This window comes from Trichomycterus rosablanca, chromosome 2 (genome assembly GCF_030014385.1).
Source record: "Trichomycterus rosablanca isolate fTriRos1 chromosome 2, fTriRos1.hap1, whole genome shotgun sequence".
Classification (NCBI taxonomy): Eukaryota; Metazoa; Chordata; class Actinopteri; order Siluriformes; family Trichomycteridae; genus Trichomycterus; species Trichomycterus rosablanca.
This window is the reverse complement of record NC_085989.1, coordinates 12,976,996-13,002,378: the sequence shown is the minus strand read 5'-3', so window position 1 is coordinate 13,002,378 and position 25,383 is coordinate 12,976,996. Positions and strand designations below refer to the sequence as shown.

General features: G+C 37.7%; 1 protein-coding gene across 1 annotated transcript in view; it reads right to left on the bottom strand.

Annotated features, from left to right (window-relative positions):
* Positions 1 to 25,383, bottom strand: part of col11a2 (collagen, type XI, alpha 2) — a 111,022-nt gene that overhangs the window by 79,439 nt on the left and 6,200 nt on the right. The window contains exons 3-6 of the mRNA XM_062985601.1: positions 23,372 to 23,582; positions 12,922 to 13,084; positions 7,655 to 7,775; positions 2,807 to 2,840 (exon numbers count right to left, since the gene is read on the bottom strand). Coding sequence (XP_062841671.1) covers positions 2,807 to 2,840; positions 7,655 to 7,775; positions 12,922 to 13,084; positions 23,372 to 23,582 — 529 coding nt within the window. The remainder of the gene's footprint in view (positions 1 to 2,806; positions 2,841 to 7,654; positions 7,776 to 12,921; positions 13,085 to 23,371; positions 23,583 to 25,383) is intronic.

Below are 25,383 nucleotides of genomic sequence, written 5' to 3'. Positions count from 1 at the left end.
TGTACATTCCCTTTCTTAGGTCAGTTAGGTTTACTCGTATATTTTAGGAATGTAAAGTGAAACTAGATTTATTTCAGATTGTATTTTATTTTTAATCACATTCCAAGAGCTCAAAAGTTTACATACACACAGTTAGCATCTGGTAGCATTGCTTTTAAATTGTTTAACTTAGGTAAAATGTTTCAGGTAGTTTTTCACAAGCTTTGGCCCATTCTTCTAAGCAGAATTGTTGTAACTAAGTCAAGTTTTAGGCCTCCCTGCTTGCACATGCTTTTTCATGTGAGAAGCTGTCCATACTCTATTATCTTCACTTTGGTGTCCTTAAGCCATTTTGCTGCAGTTTTTTTAGGGTAATTGACCATCTTAAAGTCCTATTTGTGCCGAAGCTTTCATTTCTTGGCTGATGTCTTGAGATGTTCCTGCAATATCTCCAGATAATTTTTCTTCCTCATAGTGCCATCTATTTTGTGAAATGCACCAGTCCCTCCTGCAGCAAATCACCCCCACAACATGATGTTGCCAACCCCTTGCTTCATGGTTGGGATGGTGTTTTTTGACTTCCATACATAAATGGCCAAACAGCTCCATTTTTGTTTTATCAGACCACAAGACAATTTTCCAGATCTTTGTCCCCATGTGCAGTTGCAAACTGTAACCTGGCTTTTTATAGCAGTTTTGGAGCTGTGGCTTCCTCTTTGCTGAATAGCCTTTCAGGCCATTTTGATATAGGATAGATTTTACAGTTAATAAACATACTTGTACCTCTTTCCTCTAGTATCTTCACAAGGTCTTTTGCTGCTGTTCTTGATTGATCTGTGTTTTCACACCAAAGTACCATTAATCTCTAAAAGAAAAACACATATTCTTCCTGAACGATATAATGGCTACGTGGTCCCATGGTGTTTTAAATTGCATATTATATTTTGAATGTGGTACCTTTAATTGTTTGGAAATTGCTCCCAAGTATGTACCAGACACAATTCTTTTTCTGATGTCTTGCATATTTTCCCATAATGTCAAGAAAAAAAGCCAAGTAAACCTTAAACGTAGGCCTTAAAGTACTGCAACAGGTACACCTCAAAAGAAATCAAATGCTGTCAGTTAGTCAATCAGCAGCTTTTAGCAATGATATCATTTTCTGAAAAACCTTTCAAGCTATTTAAAGGCAGAGTTAACTTGGTGTATGTAAATCATCTGACCCAATACAATTTTGATATAGTAAATTATAAGTGAAATTATCTGAAATCAGTGAAATGATGCTTTAACCTAAGTGTATGTAAGCTTCAGTCATAAACACCACCCAGAAGTGTGTTCAAGAAGTGTTGCAACCCTTGTGAACACTAAGGATCTGTCACAATAGCTAAGAGAATAGATAATTTCATAGTGTCAAAAGTTAAATGCGTATAAAAAGATTTAAAAGACCTTGAACATTCCTAGAGACACCATTGGGAGTATTGTCCAGACGTTCCAAATTTAGAAGAGCAGCGGCAAACCTGCATGGCCTGATGAAGAGCCCAAAATATCATCCAGAGGACAACAAAGAAAAACCCCTTTGTTAATGTTTATTTACAGTCAAGCCGGAAAGTCTGCACACCCCTTTTACCTTCTCCACGTTTTATTACATTACAAACTCATTCTATAATAGATTGAGTTTGTGACATTTTTGTCACAAAATACTACACAAAATAGCCCACAATGACAAAGTAAAAAGTGGAAGCAGTGAAAGCAGTTTTTAGACATTTGTGCTAATTTGTCCTATTAACAATAATATCATATGTACACAAGTGTGCACACCCTTTGATATGACATCCAAAAATGAGCTGAGGTGCATTTTGTTTTCACTGATACTACTTTAGATGTTTCTACAATTTAATTGGAAATACAAAATACAACACTGTTGAAATAAAGAAGGAAATAATAGAGAAATATGAGAGTTATTGTTGTTTCTGGTAGGTACATTTTATATAAAAAGAGGGAATTGTATTATGGTGTATGATACAGCACACGTACTGTAGTGAATGTGTACTGTACCTGTCTAAGCAAATGTATTTACACTCCCACCAAATACATGCTTGCACACACAGAATCATTTATCTGAGCAAAAGTATTCACATTTCTCAACACACATACATACTTCTACATACCCTAGCAATCGCCCACCAGCACCCTAACAACCACATGAAACACCTTAAAAAATCACCCCACAATTACACCTACAAAATACAACACTGTTGAAATAAAGAAGGAAATAATAGTTTTTAATAGTTATTATTGTTTATTACAGTAATGTATATTCTATAATTTAAGATTTAAGGGAAATATACTTGTATTTATATCAAAAAAGACCATTTAAAACATTCGAAAGGTTAGGTAAGGGGGTGATTTGGGAGGTCTGGCACAGATTAATTCTGTTTACATTATTTCTTATGGGAAAAATAGGTTTAACCAATGAACATTTTGACTTAAGAACAGCCCAAGTCAAGGGTCCACTGTACAACCAGTGTAAATCTTTTTAGGAACAGTTTTTACTGATTATATCCAATTTTTTGCTATGCATAGTTTGGCTGGACATGCTGTCGATCAATTAATGGTTACCAACATTAACCTACTATTATAATAGGGTTCCTCAGCTACATTGCAGCATTAAATACACCTTTTCACCTGCATGGCAGTGGTGTGGCAAGTTTGTTTTGCCTCTAAATAATACTGGTCAGTTTCTACAGTGTTAGTCTTATGTCCTAGGGTCCAAGTAGACAAAATACTTGTTGGCTGTCAAGTTGGTGGGTTGAAGGAGGGCTCAATGAACAGGGAATGACCATCTTGTTCTTCATCAAAGAAGTGAAAAGGGGGATATAATAAAATAGGAGGTTAAAGAAGAATGCAGCAACTAAGGAGGAAATCAATAGATTTGGGGGAAAGACACATTCAGAGTGCACACCTGTGTAGAGACAGGCCCTTTCAGACTATGTAAATAATCTACTGCATGAATAGTGGATTACACATGCGACGCTGTCGGATATTAGAGAATGTCTCCAATCACAAAAACTATGGCTAGGTATTAGTGGTCTCAAATTATAAGTACAGTCTCTAAACCACTTGTCAGAGAGATTATTCTTACAATATATCAAGAGTAAAGCATGATATTGAGAAATCTGGGTGTATTTTGCTTGAATAGGGGCAGGAGTTTGGAACCTGCACAAAATCAATAAAACCCTGAAAAAGGACAAGTTCACCTCTTCATTTTTTTAGAAAAATGCTATAAACTCTGGTTTGCCTTCAGCATATGTTAAAATGTATAAAATTAAAGGACTGTCCTCTATAGTGACCTGACCTAAACCCATTGAGGATTTATGGAAATACTGTACTTCAAAACAGAAAAAGCCACACATTAAATAACAACACATGACATGTATCTAATGAATCACCAGCTCAACATTTACCAGCTGCAGTAAATGCTGTTATAACAGCAAAATGTGACATACCAAACAATATAAAATCCAATGTGTACCTTGTTTAAAGATTTAAGTGTCACTCAAAGTGTTATGCTAGATAGCGTTTCAAGTTGCATCTCTTGATGCAGTGTCAGACACAATGTAAAGTCACAATGGTTTTCTACACAGGTTCAGAGATTTCTCTGAATTCCCTGAATATTGACTAATAAAGTCCAAATTTGTTGTGTTGCTGAAATCTTTTCTATGTACTTTCGTCAGGTAAATAAACAACCAAGACAGAACTGAGGCACTTGTTTTAAATGTGTTATGGAGTTATGAAGAAAAGGACAGACTTAAACTCATCACAGCTTCTAATTAAATGCCATATATTTACCCATCATTCCCATGTCTCTTGATGAATCCTCGCAAGTAGTTCCTTATATTACCATCTTTGCTTTACATCTGAGACCATGCAGTTTCACAAAACAAATTTTAACATCCTAGATACATATCAAAGCCTAAGTAGGTAAACAACTTAATTTCATAATAATTATTTAAAGCTGTAAATGACAAACAATTGCTTACAACTAGTATTCCACTTTCTCCATCTTCCACTTCTGCAAGCACCTTCTCACACACCTGCTGTAACCACATCTGAAATTCCACTACCTACTTTCTCAGCGTGCAATCTTTCAGACCAAAGCCATGATATCCCTATGCAGACACCACACCTCCTTTTTGGAAAAGATGCCTCACTCAATCAGCCACATGAAAAGCCTTTTTCAGCAATCTTCACAGCATCCAGTATTTTCCAGGTAGGGGGCAGAAAAAATGTCTATCCCCCATTCATCCCACCACCTTCCCTATTCATCTCATTCCTGCCCCTATTCAACTAACAAGCCAATCATTGTCCATGTAGGCACATAGCCTGCCAGTAACAGAGCTGAGATTTGAAAGTGTGAGTTAGAAATGTCAGCTCTGGTGCACTAGTGTGTTTTACCGCTGCACCACTTATTATTATTAATATTATTCTTATTGTTCAATGTGCAGTCACTATTTTTATTTAACAAAATATTCTTCTTCTTCTCATTATTATTATTATTATTATTATTAATATTATGGCAGATTTTGTCTACTAACTTGTCCACATTTTGTGAGACATTAACACTTCTAGACAACTCTTTTAGCTCTTAGATATGCACACTTGTTCACCCACCACACCTGTTTTTTATATAGCTTTTTTGTACCATTCACTTCCATTCATACACATCACCTGTCTAAGCAAAAGTATTTACACTCCCACCAAATACATGCTTGCACACACAAAATCATTTATCTAAGCAAAAGTATTCACATTTCTCAACACACATACATACTTCTACATACCCTAGCAATCGCCCACCAGCACCCTAACAACCACATAAAAACACCTTAAAAAATCACCCCAGAGCAGCTTAGTAATTCCAGTACACCTTGGCAACCACCTAGCTATACCTTTGGAAACTGCAAAACTACATCAATCAACCTTAATTGGACAGCTTGGACACACAGTCACTTGCCTGAGCAAAAGTATTTACACCCCCACCAACTACATGTTTCTACACACACACACACACACACACACAGTCACCTGCTCAAGATGTTTGATTGAATTAGCTTAAGCTTTGACTGAATGAAAAAAAAAAAAAAATACATTTTGCCACAGAATCTCAATCAAATTAGGCTCTGGGCTATGACTTAGTCATTTTAGACATTTTGGTTATTGGTTTTAAAAGTTTAACTTTTGCAGTATGTGTAGGGTTGTTCTCCTTCCAAAAGCTAAACCTCTCAAACTTTCCATCCGGTCTCAAATCTTCTGCAGATTTGAATTTTTTTTTTTTTTTTTTTTTTTTAGAATTGCCCTGTATTTGGAAGTCATGTCTTATAGAATTGCCCTATCACGTTAACATCATGTTAACATCATAGTTTTAACAGTTAATTTAGCTTTGTTAAATATGGGGTAACTTTTTCAAATGAAAATTTTATTATTGTTTTTTACAGTACTTTATCTCAGACTATTTTGATAGCTTCTTGGATTAGGTATGTTTTGAAGGGAGCATTAACATGAGAAGTGGCAAAACCGCGAGGCGAGGCGCAAATCGCCGCTTTGCTCAGCGCTTGGCTTGAGCGGTGCTGTAAGATGAATCTGCTTTTGTGTGGAATAACCGTCAAATCCACTCTAAAAAAAGCATCCACATACATCTATATTTAACTGTATTCAACTCACTGTTTCACTTTTAAACTTGTGTTATAGCTCAGGGAGCTGAGAAATAGTGAGAACTTGCTTTTCCGAGAGAGTCTAAAATGCTTATCGTTAAAAGAGCATAATGTGGTTTATTGTATTATAAGAACAACACAGAAACACTAAACTTCTCTTACTTATTACTGGTCATATGTTCTCTCCACTGATTAAATTTCTCTGTTGTTGTTTTACAATTAGTTACATTAAGTTTTGTTCACATTAAGAGTTGTTCGTACAGCCAGAGTCATTTTACCACGTGATATCAAACAGTTCATCTCACTGGAGGCACTTTGAAAAGGTCAGCGGAAAACTGTGTCAAAGTTCAATCAAGTGAACTAACACAAACTCTGGGGTTTTTTCAGGACTAGATGTAATTGAGATCACATGACAATGATAACTTTAATTGCTCACATGTGCACCCTATTTCACCTGATTATGTTTAATGACTAACTGCAGTATAACTAATTTATAAAGGGTATAATTTACAAGAGTGTAGATTAATAACTTACAATGGCAAAAAAGTTAACGTAATTTTATTTTAACAATATATACAGTGGACCCCTTTTCGCACAGTTTATTTAATTTTAAATTGATATAATTACAGTTAATTAACCATAATGACAAAGTGAAAACATTTGGTGGCAGTATCATAGTATCTAGGTGTTCCTCAGCAGCAGGGACAAGGTGACTTAGAAATGGAAGGACGAAAGAATGCATTCTTTAAGAACATCCAGGGTACATGCACACTCAGAATGCAAACTTACCCCATGAACTTTGGGGTAAATCTCTCAATGTCCTGGAGTCCAGAGCCCAGACTACTACTACAAAGGACCTAAAGTTAAGGTTAACATGCATTCATTACAAAGACCTTGTAGAGGGACAGGAGACATTCTGGTGGTATTTTGGTAGGACAATGATTAAAACGTCTATCAAAGTGCACATTTTGTTGTTTGCTACTTGCTTTACTCAGCTCCTCCACAGCTAATTTGGCATTAGTGCCAGGAGGGATGTAAACTGTGGTAACAACAACAGCTGAGATTAGCAATGCAATGACTTCCAGTTACAGTGAAGTGTACACCATGATTTGTTAACAAAAATGCACAGACGTTCTCCTTTTCTCTTACTGGAGTTTGATTATACACTGGTGTGAAAAATGCTGGGTTTAGCGGGTTCACCTTAAGCTTAGCCCATAGTCAGCAGCACTTCCACCACTGTTGCTTACGTTCTCTGCACTTGTGTTGGCTTTGCTCGGCTGGGCTGTTTAGAGTCAGTTCAGCAGTCCACAACAAGTTAGTAGTTAGACTAATAACTCCTTAAATGCTGCTGAGCCTCACTTTGGGCTTGGGCTGCCATCTTGTCTTTTATTTCAGATGTTTGCATCTGTAGTTAAATCTGCATTTTGAGACCTTCTAGCCTACTTCGAACTGGCAGACAGTTTTTATTTAAGTGATCTTTAGATTCAACAGATCTGCAAGTAATCATGCTTGCCTATGGCTGGTGAAATTGAAACCCAATTGGATTTGGTTAACTGGTTGATTTAGTAGCTAGGAAAGCAAGTGCCTTTTCACACAGGGCAAGGTAGAGCTGAACAGCATTTTTTAGTTTTTAAAAAGCATTTTCTGTTTACTTATGTAATCTTTGTCTAATATTAAAAGTAGTTTGATTATCTAAAATACAGGTGTAAACAAATACGCAAAAAACAAGGAGGGGCAATTTTTTTACAGCACTGTATATGCCCTAGGAAAATATGTATAGTTTGCTCACAGGAGAGGCTGCAAAGCTGCTTTTTAATACAGAAAAATTGTTGCCCTTTTCAGAGACTGCATGAGCTTCTTTTAAATAAGAACCCGTTTACAAGAGTGCTTACACATTTGCATAAAGCTGTAGATAAGCAGAATGCAAAAATAACTAAAATCTTAAAAATATTTAAAAATACTTACAAAAGTTTTTGGATCCTGGGCCTGGAATTTGGGGAGAGTAGAGTCACAGTCAGGACTATAATGCTCACAGAAGTCATAGGCTGCCTGGGGGTTGGAGGCAATCAGTAGCTGTTGAATGTCACCCTGGAGAGAAGTATAAACCAAGAAACATGAAAGAAAATATGCAAATCACTAATTACCACAAGCTAATAATGTTGCTTATGAAATTATATCATGAAATTAAAGTGTTTTGTGTAAAAACTTTTCTTGGAGGAACAATAAACAAGACAATCAGAAGCCTAAAAGCAAAACAAAATACAAGATGTTCCGAAAAAACACTTTAATTTATTGTGAAATTTAATTTTTTTTATTAAATTAACTTTTTTTCTTTTTCTTGGTAGCTCATTGGTTTTATCTTGTAGAGTGTCCATGGCATAGTAGTACCGGCACGCTATGTAAGCAGTTAAGGCTGTTAATGCTGTTAGCGCTGCTGACTGTAACGCTGCTGACTGCTGACTCTTTAATCTTTTTTCGAGGAATTCAGCAGTTTTTGGTGCCGTGGTTGCACCCTTTTGATCGTAGCACTGTCACTGCTTGTAAAAGTGAAAGTTTACCATTGTTGATTGGCTGCCCAGCATATAATAAGATTTCCGCTATCACATTCCGACTGGCTCAGTTTTTTCACCCCATCCTTTTATCTTATTGTTTATACTTTCCTCTTTGGTGTGCATTTCACTGGGAGCATGTTGCTGGCCACATGTGTTTTCTGACGTATGCTGGGGACAGCATAGACATGTCGCTGTGGGGCCAGTGTCACTTTTCTTGTCATGGCAAAGAAGTGTGGAGTGTGATACCCTCTAAGGGTGTAGACTGTGATACTCCACTAATGTGTTCGTCTGTCTGTTCTATTGTCTCTCAGATTTTATTTGGTCCTTTTGTTTCTTTTACTAACTGCTTATTAATTTAACATTTACTTGGCCACCTTTTGTTTTGTAGTTTCATCTGTTTGTGGCTCTTTATGCCTAGTTCACACTACACGATTTTTGCCCTGATTTTCGCTCGGCGACTGGTCGGCGCTTGATTTTCCAGGCAACTCAGCGTTCGCTCGGCGATCAAAACTCGGCTCTCAGTCGCTAAGTGTGAACTATCCAACAACTCGACCCGACCGACTGGATCGAGTTTTCTCCACGTCAGATATCTGATCTCAGATGTGCGACTGGGAATGAGTGACATGTCGAACAGCCAATGAGAACGCAGGATACAGCGTGAGGGGAAACGCAAGAGATGAGTGTAAACAGGTGGTACAGGGGCTTAATTAATATAGTTTATATCAGAATACACCGGCACACACACGTTTTACAGTATTTCTGACTTGATCATCCTCTACAAAACATAACACCCACGCTGCATTGCAAAATTATTAATTAACCTCCAATTTACTACAGAACAAGTCATATACTGTTCGTGTTGCCAAATCCACTCAGATTCATTTATTTTTCCTCCTTGATTTCATCACGTCAGCGCACAAACTTTGATCTCTCGCTATTTGTTGACGTGCATTTTTGGACGTGGTATCATTAAACTTCTCGTCACTTCTCACGTGTGTTTTTAAAAAAAAAAAGAAAAAAAGGGAGACCAGAGAAGCTTGTCTGCGATTCCAGTTGGTGATGGATCGTGTAGTGTGAAACCCCCTATTGCCGATCAGTCGTGTAGTGTGAAATATACACTGACTGAAAGACTCCCGATTGCAAAAGATTCAGTCGTATAGTGTGAACTGTACAGCGACCTGACGACTTGGAAAGTCGTGTAGTGTGAACTTGGCATTAGCCACATTAATGTTCTACCTTCTTTAAACATCCTGCAATTTAGGTTCATCTTTCTTGTACTCGCAGGTACAGATCTACACCTACTGACCAGTGGTGAAGCACAACCCACCCCCTTTGATTAAGTACAACTTTTACTAAAACTTGCATACATACAAGTTGCAATTTTAAACAGCAAGCATTTTCAAAAGATATTAATATCCGTGTTGGTGCTGGTTAATACAAACTTTATACAGACTTTTATAAGTAACAGACAAAATCTGATAAATAAATTTGTCAACAAATTATATTTTTAATTTTGGTCAACATTAATGCCACCCCTGGGATAGGCTCCAGCACCACCAATCCCCCCCCCCCCCCCTCCTGACTCTGATTGTATAAGTGGTTAAGAAAGTGGGTGAGTGTATTTGCAAGCCAATCAACAATGATAAACTTTCACTTTTACAAGCTAAAATTAATATATGAAAGCAGTGTCAGTGACAACCATGCAGGTATAAGTACATTTAAACAGAGAAAGTGTATTAAACCCTCACTATTGCACAAAACTTACAGCTTACAACACTAACTATGGAACACATAAAATCAAACTAAAATGATTTGAAAACTAAAAAACAGAATAGTGGTTAAAACTATGATACAGCAGGAGTGAGCAATAAAAAGTGTCACTGGGCCTAGCAAAACAGTTTGTCTTAGGTAAGTTTTGTGCTTATATTTACACCAAAATATGAGAATTGCTTAGCCCAGAGAGCCCAGTCGGGACACTGCTGATTTCAGAGGATGTCCGGTTTTGTGGACTATAATACATTATATAAATGTTAACAGTATAAGAAAATAAAGTGTTAAATAAAGTATTTTTTATAGTTTTTATAGAAGCCATAGTTTTTGTTACCAAGTAAGCAATTAACCAATATTTCATAATAGTTGTTAACTATAACTCTTCATTAGTTTTTATTTTGGTTCCTGTATATTTATCTAGTTATCTGTTTGTAGGTTAATAAATCATATGTTTAATAAAATGAATATTTCAGATTACATGCAATTCTTAAAGTGAGGCATTACATTATACATTATTTGATGTATTTTATAAGATATGGGTGTACCCAAATTAGAAAAAAACATAAATGTGTGTTAAAAAGGTCTTTCCTCTTACAAAGGAGAAAGCTTACATCAATGTAATGTATGTATCAGTGCACTATTAGTCCAGTCCAAAGCCCTGATAAATAGGGAGTCGTATTAAGCGTATTGTATTAAGAAGGGCATAAACTGTGCCAAATCAAATATGCTGCTCAGAAGTCAGTTACATACCGGATTAATCAAGGCTCAGGTTAGCAACAACTGCCTCTAGTACAGTTGAAAAGCAGGGTACCAGTAAAAGCTATGCTATTGTTGAACTACAGAGGAAATAAAGAAGAAGAGGAGGAAGAAATTATCTGATGCAAAGAGAAAGGTGGAAGGGTAGGAAGGCGGAGGTGGGATATAGAATCTTGAACATGGGCACTATGACTAGTAAAGAGAGAGAGCAAACAGTTATGATGGGGAGGAGAAGGGAAGACATACTATGTGTACAAGAAACCAAGTAAAAGAAGAGTAAAACCGTAAAAAGAAGAGTAAAAACCGTCATGCATCAGAGACGGTTTTAAACTGTTCTACCATGGTGTAGATGGGAGGAGAAATTGAATTGTCAAAGAAAGAGAGTGTCTGACAGTTTGATAAGTTTGAATCTGGAAATGTATGCTTTAGTGCTATATTTAGTACTAAGAATGACAACCGTGATTATGCCCCACAAATGGATTATAACATGGAGGAGAACATTTCTGGAGTGAGTTAGATGAAGTGGTGAGAAGATGATGGCAGGGCAAAATATAGCTAGACAGCATCAGATGGCAGTCTGTAGGATGTCTTTGGAGGTGAAGAACTGAAAGATACTTAGAGGAACCAAGGATCAGATGGTGAAGGTTAAAAAGAAGACATGTAAAATTCAGGAAAGAGGTGAGACCGGCTGTAAGAGGTGGTAAAAAGGTGCTAGACAACTGGGTAACTGACCACAAAGGTGGTAAGGGAATTAGCTAGAAGGTACAGTAGACCCTTGAGTTACGAACCGTTTACTATATGAACATTTTGGGTTACGAGCGATCTTTTTCAACTTAACGTACGAACAAATTTCGGATTGTGAACCGAAATTCGCGAAACATGTGACGTCACAAACAAGTTGACTCCAACCGTCTCTTTATATATACTGTATATATATATACAGTGAGCAAACATTCAGACAGCGGACGGTGTTTTTTTGGTGTTTTCTTTATATTTTGTAAAATTCTATATTAAAATGGCCTCAAAGTGTAGTGGTGAGAAAATTAAAAAATCTATTACTATTTGGTGTGTCGTATAATTACTCCTGCCAGTAGCTGTCACTGTGTATCAGACAGAGGTGACAGTGAGTAAGAGAGAAGAAGGAAGTCAGCTGAGTAAAGTAGTCTTTCTTTCATGCAATTACATCTACAAAATACAACACTATTGAAATAAATAAGGAAATAATAGAAAAATATGAGAGTTATTGTTGTTTCTGGTAGATACATTTTATAAAAGAAGACTGAAATGTATTATGGTGTATGGTACATCACACGTACTGTACTGAAATGTAACGTGTGTTTTTTTATGTACAGTACAGTACTACTGTGTATTGTTATTCATTACAGGAATGTGTATTCTATAATATAAGATTTAAGGGACAATGTACTTGTATTTATAGCAAAACAAGCTAAAAAAAGACCATTTAAGACATTAGAAAGGTTACATAAGGGGGTGGTTTGGGAGGTCTGGCACGGATGAATACTATTTACAGTATTTCTTATGGGGAAAAATAGGTTTAACTAACGAACATTTTGACTTAAGAACAGCCCTTCGGAACCAATTAAATTTGTAAGTCAAGGGTCTACTGTACATGGTGGAAGAAAGAAGAGGAAAATTGGTGGTGAATTGAGGAATTGCAGAAAAGTTTAAAAAGGAAGAGGTTGTCAAAAAAAAAACTGGAAACCCCATAGAGACAACAAAAGTAGACAGGAATACAAGAAGATGCAGCATAAAGCAAAAAGAAAAGTGACAAAGGTTAATAGATGTTAATATAAGTTAATACTTTATTTAAAAAGTTTTTGTCTCAATTTATTTAAAATTAATGTTTTCACATCAGAAGTGAAACAGCAACAAGAAATTTAAATAGTTCTATTATTAGATGCTTTCTTACCCATACCTCAGTTTTTATTTTAAGAAGAACAATTAAATGTTACCAGTTTTTTAAACTATTAAAAAGAATGGTCATTTCTCAAATGCACTGACCTAGTTTCAAAAACTGCTAGAATAATTTATGGTAATATGTACAACCACAATCAATACATGTAATTGAGCATCACTTACATTGAGCATCACTTACATTTAAATGTAAAATCACCATTATTATTTTTGTTACTGACCTGGAAGACCTCCTCATCTAATAGACGGGCACCAAATACAGTGATACCCTTGGTGTCCACCACTGGCTTGTTACTTCTACGAAGGGGCCTGGTCATGTGTTTCTTGCAGTCAAGGAGAAGAGTAACATTTTTCTTTTGTACAGAGATAGCAATGCGATGCCACCTAAAGAAAGAGAAAAAAATATGCATGTGAGAACTTAAATATGCATGCGAGAGAAAACAATAATATAATTACATATTTGTTTATTATTAAGCATACAGTGTATGCAGAAGGCATTCCAATCACTTGACATTTTGCACACTTTATTCTGTTGTGAATTGAACTGGATATGGGTGCCATTTACCCATCAATCTACATCAATCACCCATAATAAAAAGTCTTTAGGTTTTTAAACTCTTGATATTGAAGTAGCCAAGCTTGCTGTTTTACCACAAAATAGCCAATCTCAGATCACTATCTGTTAATAAATAAGCTGTGTTTAACATTTGTTTACCACGTCTGGATCAATTTAAACCCACTATTACATACAGTATGCTACTGCAGCTGCATTCATTGATAACATACCAGAATTAATGACTGTGCCACCATTAGAGCCTGAACAGCTCAAAGAAGCAACATAACACTTAGACGTCATATTCTGCACAACCATAGATAATGTTGCACATGTTTAAATGAAAATGATTAAGAAGGAAAGGCTAATATCGTAATATGAGGCAATATGACGCAAATGTCAGCATAATAAAGATTCCTTTTGATACACTATCCAAACCTACCAGAAATGCCCCCAACAACGGAATACAAAATACTTGCTGACCTAGTAATATTTTTTAATATCCTCTTATATCATCTTATAATATATGATTTTTAATTAAAAGTGTGTTTCTTTACCCTATTAAGCAGCAACACACACAGAGCAGCATGAGTGCTAATAGTGGCTTAGCCAGAATGTAATTTAACTACTGTACATTCCTTTAATTCCACTTGATTCCACTTCCATTTGATTAAATCATCAAAGTCATTATCATGTCTATGACCTTATTTTAACACACTTATTTAAAGAATTACTCTCTGAAAATCTATAATAATTGCTTACTTTACTAAATACTGTACATCCCTTAGCCTTGGGGCATTTACCCAAATATTTTAAATGCAGTTAAACCCGGATTAAGAAAATTTATGTGTCCATATGTGTCTAATTATAGGCCAATATCAAACTTTCCTTTTGTTTTTAAGATTCTAGAAAAATCTGATTTCCAGCAGTTATGCTTTTATCTGCACAGAAACAATACTCATGAAACATTTCAATCAGAATGTAGACCCAATCATAGAACTAAAACTGCATTAATTAGATGGTGCAATCCATGATATCTTACTGTTAAAGAGATTATCTGCAGATAAAAACTGAGCTGTTAGCAGTGAGTCTCCGACCATATTACATGTCCAGAAAGTTCTTTTACGCCATTGTTTGTTATTTGTAGGTACTGCGTGTGACGTCATCCACCTTACTATAGCGAGGTTACAAACAATATGCAAATGTCAAGGATGCATACTGTGACACTACCCTGCCCCCATTGTAAAAATCTGATCATATCAAAGTTTTTTTGTGGACTACGTGAAAAACTAGCAGTGTACACAATAGAAATTAAAGCTATATATATATATATATATATATAGCTATATGTATATATATATATATATATATATGTATATATATATATATATATATATATACTGTATATACAGTATATGTATACAGTGTATCACAAAAGTGAGTACACCCCTCACATTTCTGCAAATATTTTATTATATCTTTTCATGGGACAACACTATAGAAATAAAACTTGGATATAACTTAGAGTAGTCAGTGTACAACTTGTATAGCAGTGTAGATTTACTGTCTTCTGAAAATAACTCAACACACAGCCATTAATGTCTAAATGGCTGGCAACATAAGTGAGTACACCCCACAGTGAACATGTCGAAATTGTGCCCAAAGTGTCAATATTTTGTGTGACCACCATTATTATCCAGCACTGCCTTAACCCTCCTGGGCATGGAATTCACCAGAGCTGCACAGGTTGCTACTGGAATCCTCTTCCACTCCTCCATGATGACATCACGGAGCTGGTGGATGTTAGACACCTTGAACTCCTCCACCTTCCACTTGAGGATGCGCCACAGGTGCTCAATTGGGTTTAGTCCATCACCTTTACCTTCAGCTTCCTCAGCAAGGCAGTTGTCATCTTGGAGGTTGTGTTTGGGGTCGTTATCCTGTTGGAAAACTGCCATGAGTTTTCGAAGGGAGGGGATCATGCTCTGTTTCAGAATGTCACAGTACATGTTGGAATTCATGTTTCCCTCAATGAACTGCAGCTCCCCAGTGCCAGCAACACTCATGCAGCCCAAGACCATGATGCTACCACCACCATGATTGACTGTAGGCAAGATACAGTTGTCTTGGTACTTCTCACCAGGGCGCCGCCACACATGCTGGACACCATCTGAGCTAAACAAGTTTATCTTGGTCTCGTCAGACCACAGGGCATTCCAGTAATCCATGTTCTTGGACTGCTTGTCTTCAGCAAACTGTTTGCGGGCTTTCTTGTGCGTCAGCTTTCTTCTGGGATGACGACCATGCAGACCGAGTTGATGCAGTGTGCGGCGTATGGTCTGAGCATTGACAGGCTGACCTCCCACGTCTTCAACCTCTGCAGCAATGCTGGCAGCACTCATGTGTCTATTTTTTAAAGCCAACCTCTGGATATGACGCCGAACACGTGGACTCAACTTCTTTGGTCGACCCTGGCGAAGCCTGTTCCGAGTGGAACCTGTCCTGGAAAACCGCTGTATGACCTTGGCCACCATGCTGTAGCTCAGTTTCAGGGTGTTAGCAATCTTCTTATAGCCCAGGCCATCTTTGTGGAGAGCAACAATTCTATTTCTCACATCCTCAGAGAGTTCTTTGTATGAGGTGCCATGTTGAATATCCAGTGGCCAGTATGAGAGAATTGTACCCAAAACACCAAATTTAACAGCCCTGCTCCCCATTTACACCTGGGACCTTGACACATGACACCAGGGAGGGACAACGACACATTTGGGCACAATTTGGACATGTTCACTGTGGGGTGTACTCACTTATGTTGCCAGCTATTTAGACATTAATGGCTGTGTGTTGAGTTATTTTCAGAAGACAGTAAATCTACACTGCTATAGGAGCTGTACACTGACTACTCTAAGTTATATCCAAGTTTCATGTCTATAGTGTTGTCCCATGAAAAGGTATAATGAAATATTTGCAGAAATGTGAGGGGTGTACTCACTTTTGTGATACACTGTATATATATATATATATATATATATATATATATATATATATATATATATATATATATATATATATATATATAACCCCAAATCAGAAAAAGTTGGGACGGTATGGAAAATGCAAATACAATAAAAAACACAGAGTTTCTTACATTTATATTGACTTTTATTTGATTGCAGACAGGATGAACCTGAGATATTTAATTTATTATTAAACCTTCATTTCTGCATTTCAGGCCTGCAACACATTCCAAAAAAAGTTGGGATGGGGGCAATTTAGGGCTAGTCATCATGTGAAAAAACTAAATAATGATGTGATTCCAAACAGGTGATTATAATCATGGTTTGGTACAAAACAGCATCCAGGAAAGGCTGAGTCTTTGATTAGCAAAGATGGCCAGAGGATCTCCAGTTTGTCAACAAATGTGTGAGAAAATGATTGAAATGTTTAAAAACAATGTACCTCAAAGAAATATTGGAAGGGATTTGCATATTTCTCCTCTACAGTGCATCATTAAGCAATTCAAGGAATCAGGAGGAATTTCAGTGTGTAAAGGCCAAGGGTGCAAGCTCAAGCTGACTGCTTGTGATCTTTGATCCCTCAGATGCCACTGCATCAAGGACCGCCACTCAACAATAGCTGATATAACCACATGGGTGAGGGATTACTTTGGCAAACCTTTGTCAGGCACCACAATATGGAGTTACATGCACAAATGCCACTTAAAACGTTACTGTGCATAAAAAAGCCTTATGTTAACCATGTCCAGAAGCGGCATCGACTTCTCCGGTGGACTATTCTCAGTCCAGCAGTGACAGTGAGGTGTTTAGAAACTCTATCAGCATTGCTGTGTCTTATCCACTCATACCATCACAACACACACTAACCACCATGTCAGTGTCACTGCAGTGCTGAAAATGATTCACCACCAGGGCCGGCGCTAGGGGGGGGCTGAGGGGGGCATTGCCCCCCCAAATTGTGTCTTTGCCCCCCCAAGCACAATGCAAGCAACGGCTATTTTTAAAATTATCTCTGAACCAATCACAAAAATGCATTTTGTTTTACAGTGTGAAGATATTTCCTTGCTTATTCCTGATTGGCTCTTTGAGTCATATAAAAATCGGCAGACTGCCCCAAACAGTTCAGTTTGGCAGTATATGTTCTGTTAGTGTGAGCGAGAGGCAGGTATACTGGTAAACACTCTTCTGAGTTTAAACTGACTTCCACATGGTAATATTTGCTTAACTGTGGTTTTTCGTTGCTTTAATGTTACTTACCTCTTACATAGGTGTTGCTTAAATTATTTTATTAGCCGTTAGCGGTTAGGCTAATGAACTAATGGCAATTTAATTAAGGGGGCGTATTCAAATGAAATACAATTAGATAATCTTTTTTCTCCATTTACATAATCAACATGTATTTTTTAATCATTGGGTTTTAAGTTTAAGTTCGAAAACATGCATTTTTATTTCTTTACCTCATACATCACTTTAAGCCAGTATCAATAGCTTGGCTGTCATCATTCATGCACAAATCAAGCCTTGAATATATTTCTGGCTTCAAAAACATGACTATCAACATGCCCCCTCATTAGGTTTTACTGCCCCCCCAAGCAAAGCAGTCCAGAACCGGGGCTGTTCACCACCCAAAAATACCTACTCTGTAGTGGTCCTGTGGCAGTCCTGACCATTGAAGAACAGTGTGAAAGCACGCTAAAAAGTATGTGGATAGACAGATGGACTATAATTGTAGAACTACAAAGTGCTTCTAAATGGTAAGTGGAGCTGATAAAATGGACAGGTGGTCATAATGTTATGCCTGATTGGTGTATATATATATATATATACAGTGTATCACAAAAGTGAGTACACCCCTCACATTTCTGCAAATATTTCATTATATATTTTCATGGGACAACACTATAGACATGAAACTTGTATATAACTTAGAGTAGTCAGTGTACAGCTTGTATGGCAGTGTAGATTTACTGTCTTCTGAAAATAACTCAACACACAGCCATTAATGTCTAAATGGCTGGCAACGTAAGTGAGTACACCCCACAGTGAACATGTCCAAATTGTGCCAAAATGTGTCGTTGTCCCTCCCTGGGGTCATGTGTCAAGGTCCCAGGTGTAAATGGGGAGCAGGGCTGTTAAATTTGGTGTTTTGGGTACAATTCTCTCATACTGGCCACTGGATATTCAACATGGCACCTCATGGCAAAGAACTCTCTGAGGATGTGAGAAATAGAATTGTTGCTCTCCACAAAGATGGCCTGGGCTATAAGAAGATTGCTAACACCCTGAAACTGAGCTACAGCACGGTGGCCAAGGTCATACAGCGGTTTTCCAGGACAGGTTCCATTCGGAACAGGCTTCGCCAGGGTCGACCAAAGAAGTTGAGTCCATGTGTTCGGCGTCATATCCAGAGGTTGGCTTTAAAAAATAGACACATCAGTGCTGCCAGCATTGCTGCAGAGGTTGAAGACGTGGGAGGTCAGCCTGTCAGTGCTCAGACCATACACCGCACACTGCATCAACTCGGTCTGCATGGTCGTCATCCCAGAAGGAAGCTGACGCACAAGAAAGCCAGCAAACAGTTTGCTGAAGACAAGCAGTCCAAGAACATGGATTACTGGAATGCCCTGTGGTCTGACGAGACCAAGATAAACTTGTTTGGCTCAGATGGTGTCCAGCATGTGTGGCGGCGCCCTGGTGAGAAGTACCAAGACAACTGTATCTTGCCTACAGTCAAGCATGGTGGTGGTAGCATCATGGTCTTGGGCTGCATGAGTGTTGCTGGCACTGGGGAGCTGCGGTTCATTGAGGGAAACATGAATTCCAACATGTACTGTGACATTCTGAAACAGAGCATGATCCCCTCCCTTCGAAAACTGGGCCTCATGGCAGTTTTCCAACAGGATAACGACCCCAAACACAACCTCCAAGATGACAACTGCCTTGCTGAGGAAGCTGAAGGTAAAGGTGATGGACTAAACCCAATTGAGCACCTGTGGCACATCCTCAAGTGGAAGGTGGAGGAGTTCAAGGTGTCTAACATCCACCAGCTCCGTGATGTCATCATGGAGGAGTGGAAGAGGATTCCAGTAGCAACCTGTGCAGCTCTGGTGAATTCCATGCCCAGGAGGGTTAAGGCAGTGCTGGATAATAATGGTGGTCACACAAAATATTGACACTTTGGGCACAATTTGGACATGTTCACTGTGGGGTGTACTCACTTATGTTGCCAGCCATTTAGACATTAATGGCTGTGTGTTGAGTTATTTTCAGAAGACAGTAAATCTAAACTGCTATACAAGTTGTACACTGACTACTCTAAGTTATATCCAAGTTTCATGTCTATAGTGTTGTCCCATGAAAAGATATATTGAAATATTTGCAGAAATGTGAGGGGTGTACTCACTTTTGTGATACACTGTATATATATATATATATATATATATATATATATATATATATATATATATATATATACACATATATATATATATATATAGCTGGTAAATGTTACCTTCTGCTGTGCAGTGGGCAGGTCAACGCCTTATATGAGAGCCGATTGTGCCGTAACCAACTGTTGGGGCACTTTATAAAGGATATCATATGCCACCTGCCAGGTATTCCTAATCCAGTGATAGTTCAATCTATATACACATCCATAAGTTTGCAGGAACAAGCTCCTCCTCATCCTCTCTGTCTTTGCCTTAAAGCAGCAAATTGTAGAATCCAGTTTGCGCAGTACCTTGGAGGGCAGTTTGAAGTTCCTTAAGGGTCTAAGGTGGTATAGGCGCTGACGGGCTTTCTTTGCCAGGGTGGTGGTGTGGCAAGACCATGACAGGTCTTTTGACATGTGGACTCTAAGGTACTTAAAACTGTCTGCTCTCTCTTTTGTAGTCCCATTGGTGTCCTCTGTACCAAAACGTCTTTTAAATGTGGTGAAAAGGAATGGCAACATTATTTGTAATGGTAAATGTGATGGTTCCTCTCTTGCTTCCTGCTGTAGTCCACTATTAGCTCCTTTGTCTTGCTGACATTAAGGAGGAGATTGTTATCGAGGCACCAGTCCTCCAGATGTTTAATCTTCCCACATAGGCCCTCTCGTCTTTATTAGAGATCAGGCCCACCACAACAGTGTCGTCAGCATTTGACAATGGTGGTAGAGCTGGAAGTGGCTATGCAGTCATGGGTGTACAGTAAGTACAGCAGGGGGCTCAGGACACAGCCCTGGGGGCGTCAGTGCTGAGGGTGACACATCTTTGCCTACCTGCACTGCTTGTGGTCTGTCTTTCAGGAAGTTAGAGATCTAGTGACACAGGGATGGATGAAGCCCGAGATTCTTTTACTTGATGGTTAGTTTGGAGGGGATACTTGTATTAAATGCTGAGCTGTGTTCAACAAATATTGGGCTTTTATAATTCGTGATTGTTCTTAGTGCTTGCCATAGGGTTCTAGGACCACTCTGCTGAAGTTGTGATCATACTCTAGTCTTCCTCCAGTGCCAAAACAAATCATGTATACAAACTAAATCAATACCCACATGATCCTTCAGGAAGTGGTTTAATCAAGCTGAAAAGGTGCTTAGGGATTGTTTTGAGTCAACACATTGGAATGTGTTGCTTAAAACATATGGTGAGGACATTGACGAGGTCACGCACTGCATCACTGACTACCTGAATTTCTGTATAGACATTGTTGTTCCCAGCAAACTGTGCACTACTTTCTCAATAACAAGCACTAGATTACCAGCAACATCAAAGAGCTTCTTAACAGGAAAAAGGGGCATTCTGAGATAGAGATCAAGAAGAGCTGAGCCACTTTAATACATTTTCAACCTAAACCTACGACTGGGAAAAGTTCCCACACTGTGGAAAATAAAAGGCACCCCCCAGCATGCCAAACAACTTTAGACCAGTTGCCCTGACATCGCACATCATGAAGACATTTGAGAGACTGCTGCTCCATCACCTTAGACTCATTCCTGGTGACCTGGATCATGGAAAACCTCACAGAGAGACCACAGTGTGTCAGGCTTAAGGACTGTTTATTGGATATGGTAGTCAGGAGCACTGGCACACCACGGGGACTGTACTTTCCCCTGTCTTGTTCACCCTATACACGTCTGACTTCAAGTACAAGCACATGCAGAAGTTCTCAGACGACACTGCAATTGTGCAGTGTACTGGGAATAGTGCAGGTCCAATCATCTACAGCTGAACACCTTAAGACTAAAGAGATGGTGGTGGACTTATGGAGGCACAAGCCTCATCCACGACCAATCTCAATTGAGGGGGTTGACATCAAGGTGGTCAGAACTTACCTGGGGCTACAGCTAAATGACAAATTGGACTGGTCAGACAACACAGCTTTTTTTCTTTCATGGATAACACACACCACCCTCTGAACAGCACAATCACCAGACAGAGGACTGTACTGTAGAGGACTGTCTTGATAGACTGCTGTCTCTGTCCTGTTTAATAGGTAGGCTGAGAAAGTCTTTCACTACATGATGGCAGGGACATTAAATCGGACTCCGACTAATGAACAGATTTGCACTGTGTTAATAACTTTTGAACCACAAGAGATATTGCAAATCTGATTACGGCAATTGATTTCTGAGAAAATTCTGGTCTTCTTTAATATGCTACATGACCACCTTCTGATTGGAAAAACTTGCCCTTGATCCAATATGGCGGCTTTCAAGATAGCGGCCATGTTCCGGACATAGCCTAAAAAATAGGCCCCCTCACCTATTACTTGCTGGGGTATTCAGATATGTCATTTTCCCTTTCGTTTCTGAAATAAAAGAGTGTCCTGCGACTTTTAACTCACCCTGTATATACTATATTTACATTACATTTGCAGCATTTATCTAAAGTGACTTACAGCTATTACTGAATACAATATAACAATTTAGGGTTAAGGGCCTTGCTCAGGGGTCCAACGGTGGCAACCTTCTGTTTACAAGGTCATGGGTTTATATTTGTATATATTTATACCTTTAGACTGAACTGAATGGTGATAAACTAACATTTTCAATGCTTTTCACTTTTGTTATGAATTATTTTAATATTTACATAACTAATCTGTATAATCAAATTCTAATTCACCCAAATTATTTACTCAACCAGTATGACTGGCCTAGAGGATTATTTTACCCTGCATTGTGAAGTATGGACACATATTACGGGGGCCTCAGTGAAGCTAGAAGGGAGATGAGAAAATCAATAGGCTGTTGGCATATAGGAGATTTCTTGTGAAGTCATATAGATCTATTTTAAACTGCCTAAAGACTATGTTAGGTCTTGGAGATAGGTCAACGGACATTGACTACAAAAGATTCTCATGGAATTTTTGATTCAGATTGTAGCATCTTTTGTCATACTTGCTGAACACGTAAGAATAATATACCCGTGTCAAGGAGGTCCCAGAAATTTTTTTTTTAACACAAGGGGGTTTAAAGAAAAAAAGCTTTTAGACCCCCTTGCTTTAGGCCACCCAAGGATTATGGGTTAATGTTAAGTCTGGTTCCTCCCTAGGTTTGCTCATCTGTAATTTTGGTATTGGAATCTGTGAAGTTGCTTTGAGACACTGTAAAAAGCAATAAACAAATAAATTTGGCTTGGCTTAATTTGACAAGGCTTGCGATAATCTGCTATGAGGAATGGAAAACTGTCTAAATCCTGGTGTGCAAAGCTTGTAGAGATGTATCCAAAAAAGACTTGCAGCCAGGCTTTGCGAAAAAATATTGATTAATAAAAAAAAAAACATTAGGTATATATTGATGGGTAAAAACTGCAATGTTATCTATTTCAAATCAAATTTGCAGCAATTAGTGGATGCTTTTATCCAAAGTTACTAATTGTGACTAAATACAGTCCAAGCAAGAGAGGGTTAAGGGCCTTGCTCAAGGGGAATCTGGTGGTAATATGGCTTGAACCAATGACTTTCTGATTACTAGCCCAGTATTTTAATCACTGAGCTATCCCTTACCTGCCACAACACAATAAAGCATGCAAAATACACAGCTGGGATCAATGTATATGATAACAAAAATGAAAAACATATTTTAACTATGATAGGACTTGGTTTGGTTTGATTACTGACTTGCCATCAGCCAGGTTGACACCTTTGAACAATGGGTATTCTCCAGGGGCAGGCATGCGGCTCTGGTCCTCATACAAGAAAACAGGTGAGTGACCCAACTCCACTCCAAGCTGCTGCACTCCTTGTTCACTGTAGATGGACAACAGAAAGGCCTGAAGACCAGCTTTGGCCTTCACTGTTGTCATGATGGAGAAATCCTCTGGGAAGGAACCTTGTAAAAAAGGTAATTTAATACAACAAATATAATTATTAAGAAGAAACAACATTAAATGATACATCTATAAATAACTGCAATTGCTTGTAATCTCTTCTTGAATCTGACATGCCTACAAAAGCACTACATTTAAATAATATAGCACATGCTTTTATTTAAAGAAACTTACAATTGTAATGAATACAGTCTAAGCAATTGAGGGTTTAGGGCCCTGCTAAATGGCTCAACAGTGGCAACTTGGCAGATGACAGGCTTAAACCAGCAACCTTCAGATTAAGTCAAAATCCCAATCAATTTTGTGATTTATATACAAGTAGTGCCTAAGCAGTAGAGAGATGTGACCTTGTCTACTTGTCCTGATAAATATTTTGGCAGCAGTGTTTTAAATTTGCTGTATCTGTGTGTTGATTGTACAATACTTATACAAGGAGGGTTAAAATAGGTCTAAAGTTGAGGCATATAGAGGCATCCTAATCACCAAGCTTTTAATAATTTTAAAATGAGTTTAGGAACAAGAAAATATTGTGTATCAAAACTAACCAGGAGGATTTTTTAAAATAAAAATGTGCATGTCATGTGCAAAATTGATTGAAATGACTGCTGGCCATACAGTGGCAGGGGGGATAAATTGTAATGAACTGAGTTTTTTATTAAAAAAAAAATCAATTAATAGATACAAGATTTTACTAGGACATTTAGTTTTAGTATTTACATTTTCTTGTTTATTGATTTAAAATATTCAAGCATTTTCTGTAAAAAGCTCTGCCTTATTATTTCATGCAGAGTCAGCTATTTCTATTTCAATAAATTTCCATTTTAATTACACCAAAACTACTACATTAAATATTTAAACTTTGTTCAATGTGAGCTGGGTAAAATGATTTTACATAAGGAAGGAAATGATGTCATGTGACTAATCAGACTAATCATTGAAAGACACTGCTGCTGCATCTGGCATAAAGCTAATACAGCATTTTACAGTAAGAACATCACATCAACAGTCAAACATGGTTGTGATAAAGTAATGCCTCTTCAGGGCCTCTATAACTTGTCATAATTGACAGAACCATGAATTCTGTTTTTTTTTTTTTAACAGAAAATTCTGCATGAGAAAATAATGCATGAGCCAATTATGACAATTGGGTTATTCAACAAAACAACGGCCAACAGCACAAAAGCAAATCCACCCATTCAATGTCTTAAGGAAAACTAAATTAAGCCCTAAATTGGCCTAGTCAAAGCCCTCTAATGTTGCTGTTTTTTTGCAATTTTGCAAATTAAAGGAGGCTAAAATTCCTTAACAACTATGTGAAAGACGAAGAAGTGTTTGAGTTGTGCTGCATAAGTTGGCACCATTATATAATAAGGAGGGCAATTATTTTTATGCATAACCTTTTTGTTGCAATAAATCACTTGATCTTTTATTATGTCTTCCTTGTCTTACACTGTAATACAACCCCAAATTTGTTTGTGGTCAGCTATTTTTTTGTGTGGTCAGCTTCAGTCAGTTTGTTAATATACATCAATTTCTGCATTTTAGGCCAGCAACACATTCCAAAAACATTGGGACAGTAAAGCATTTATCCCTTTGTAATGTTACCATTCCTTTTCACAACACTTAAAAGACATTTTGGAATAGAGGATACCAAGTGATGAAGTGTTTCAGGTATTGTTTTTTGTTGTCACCCCTGATTTTTTTTTTAGTGTAAAAAACTTTATTTACAGAAGTGAGTGAATATGTATTAACTCTGTATAATTAAAATATTTTAATAGCATTGCCAAATACATTCAACAAAAT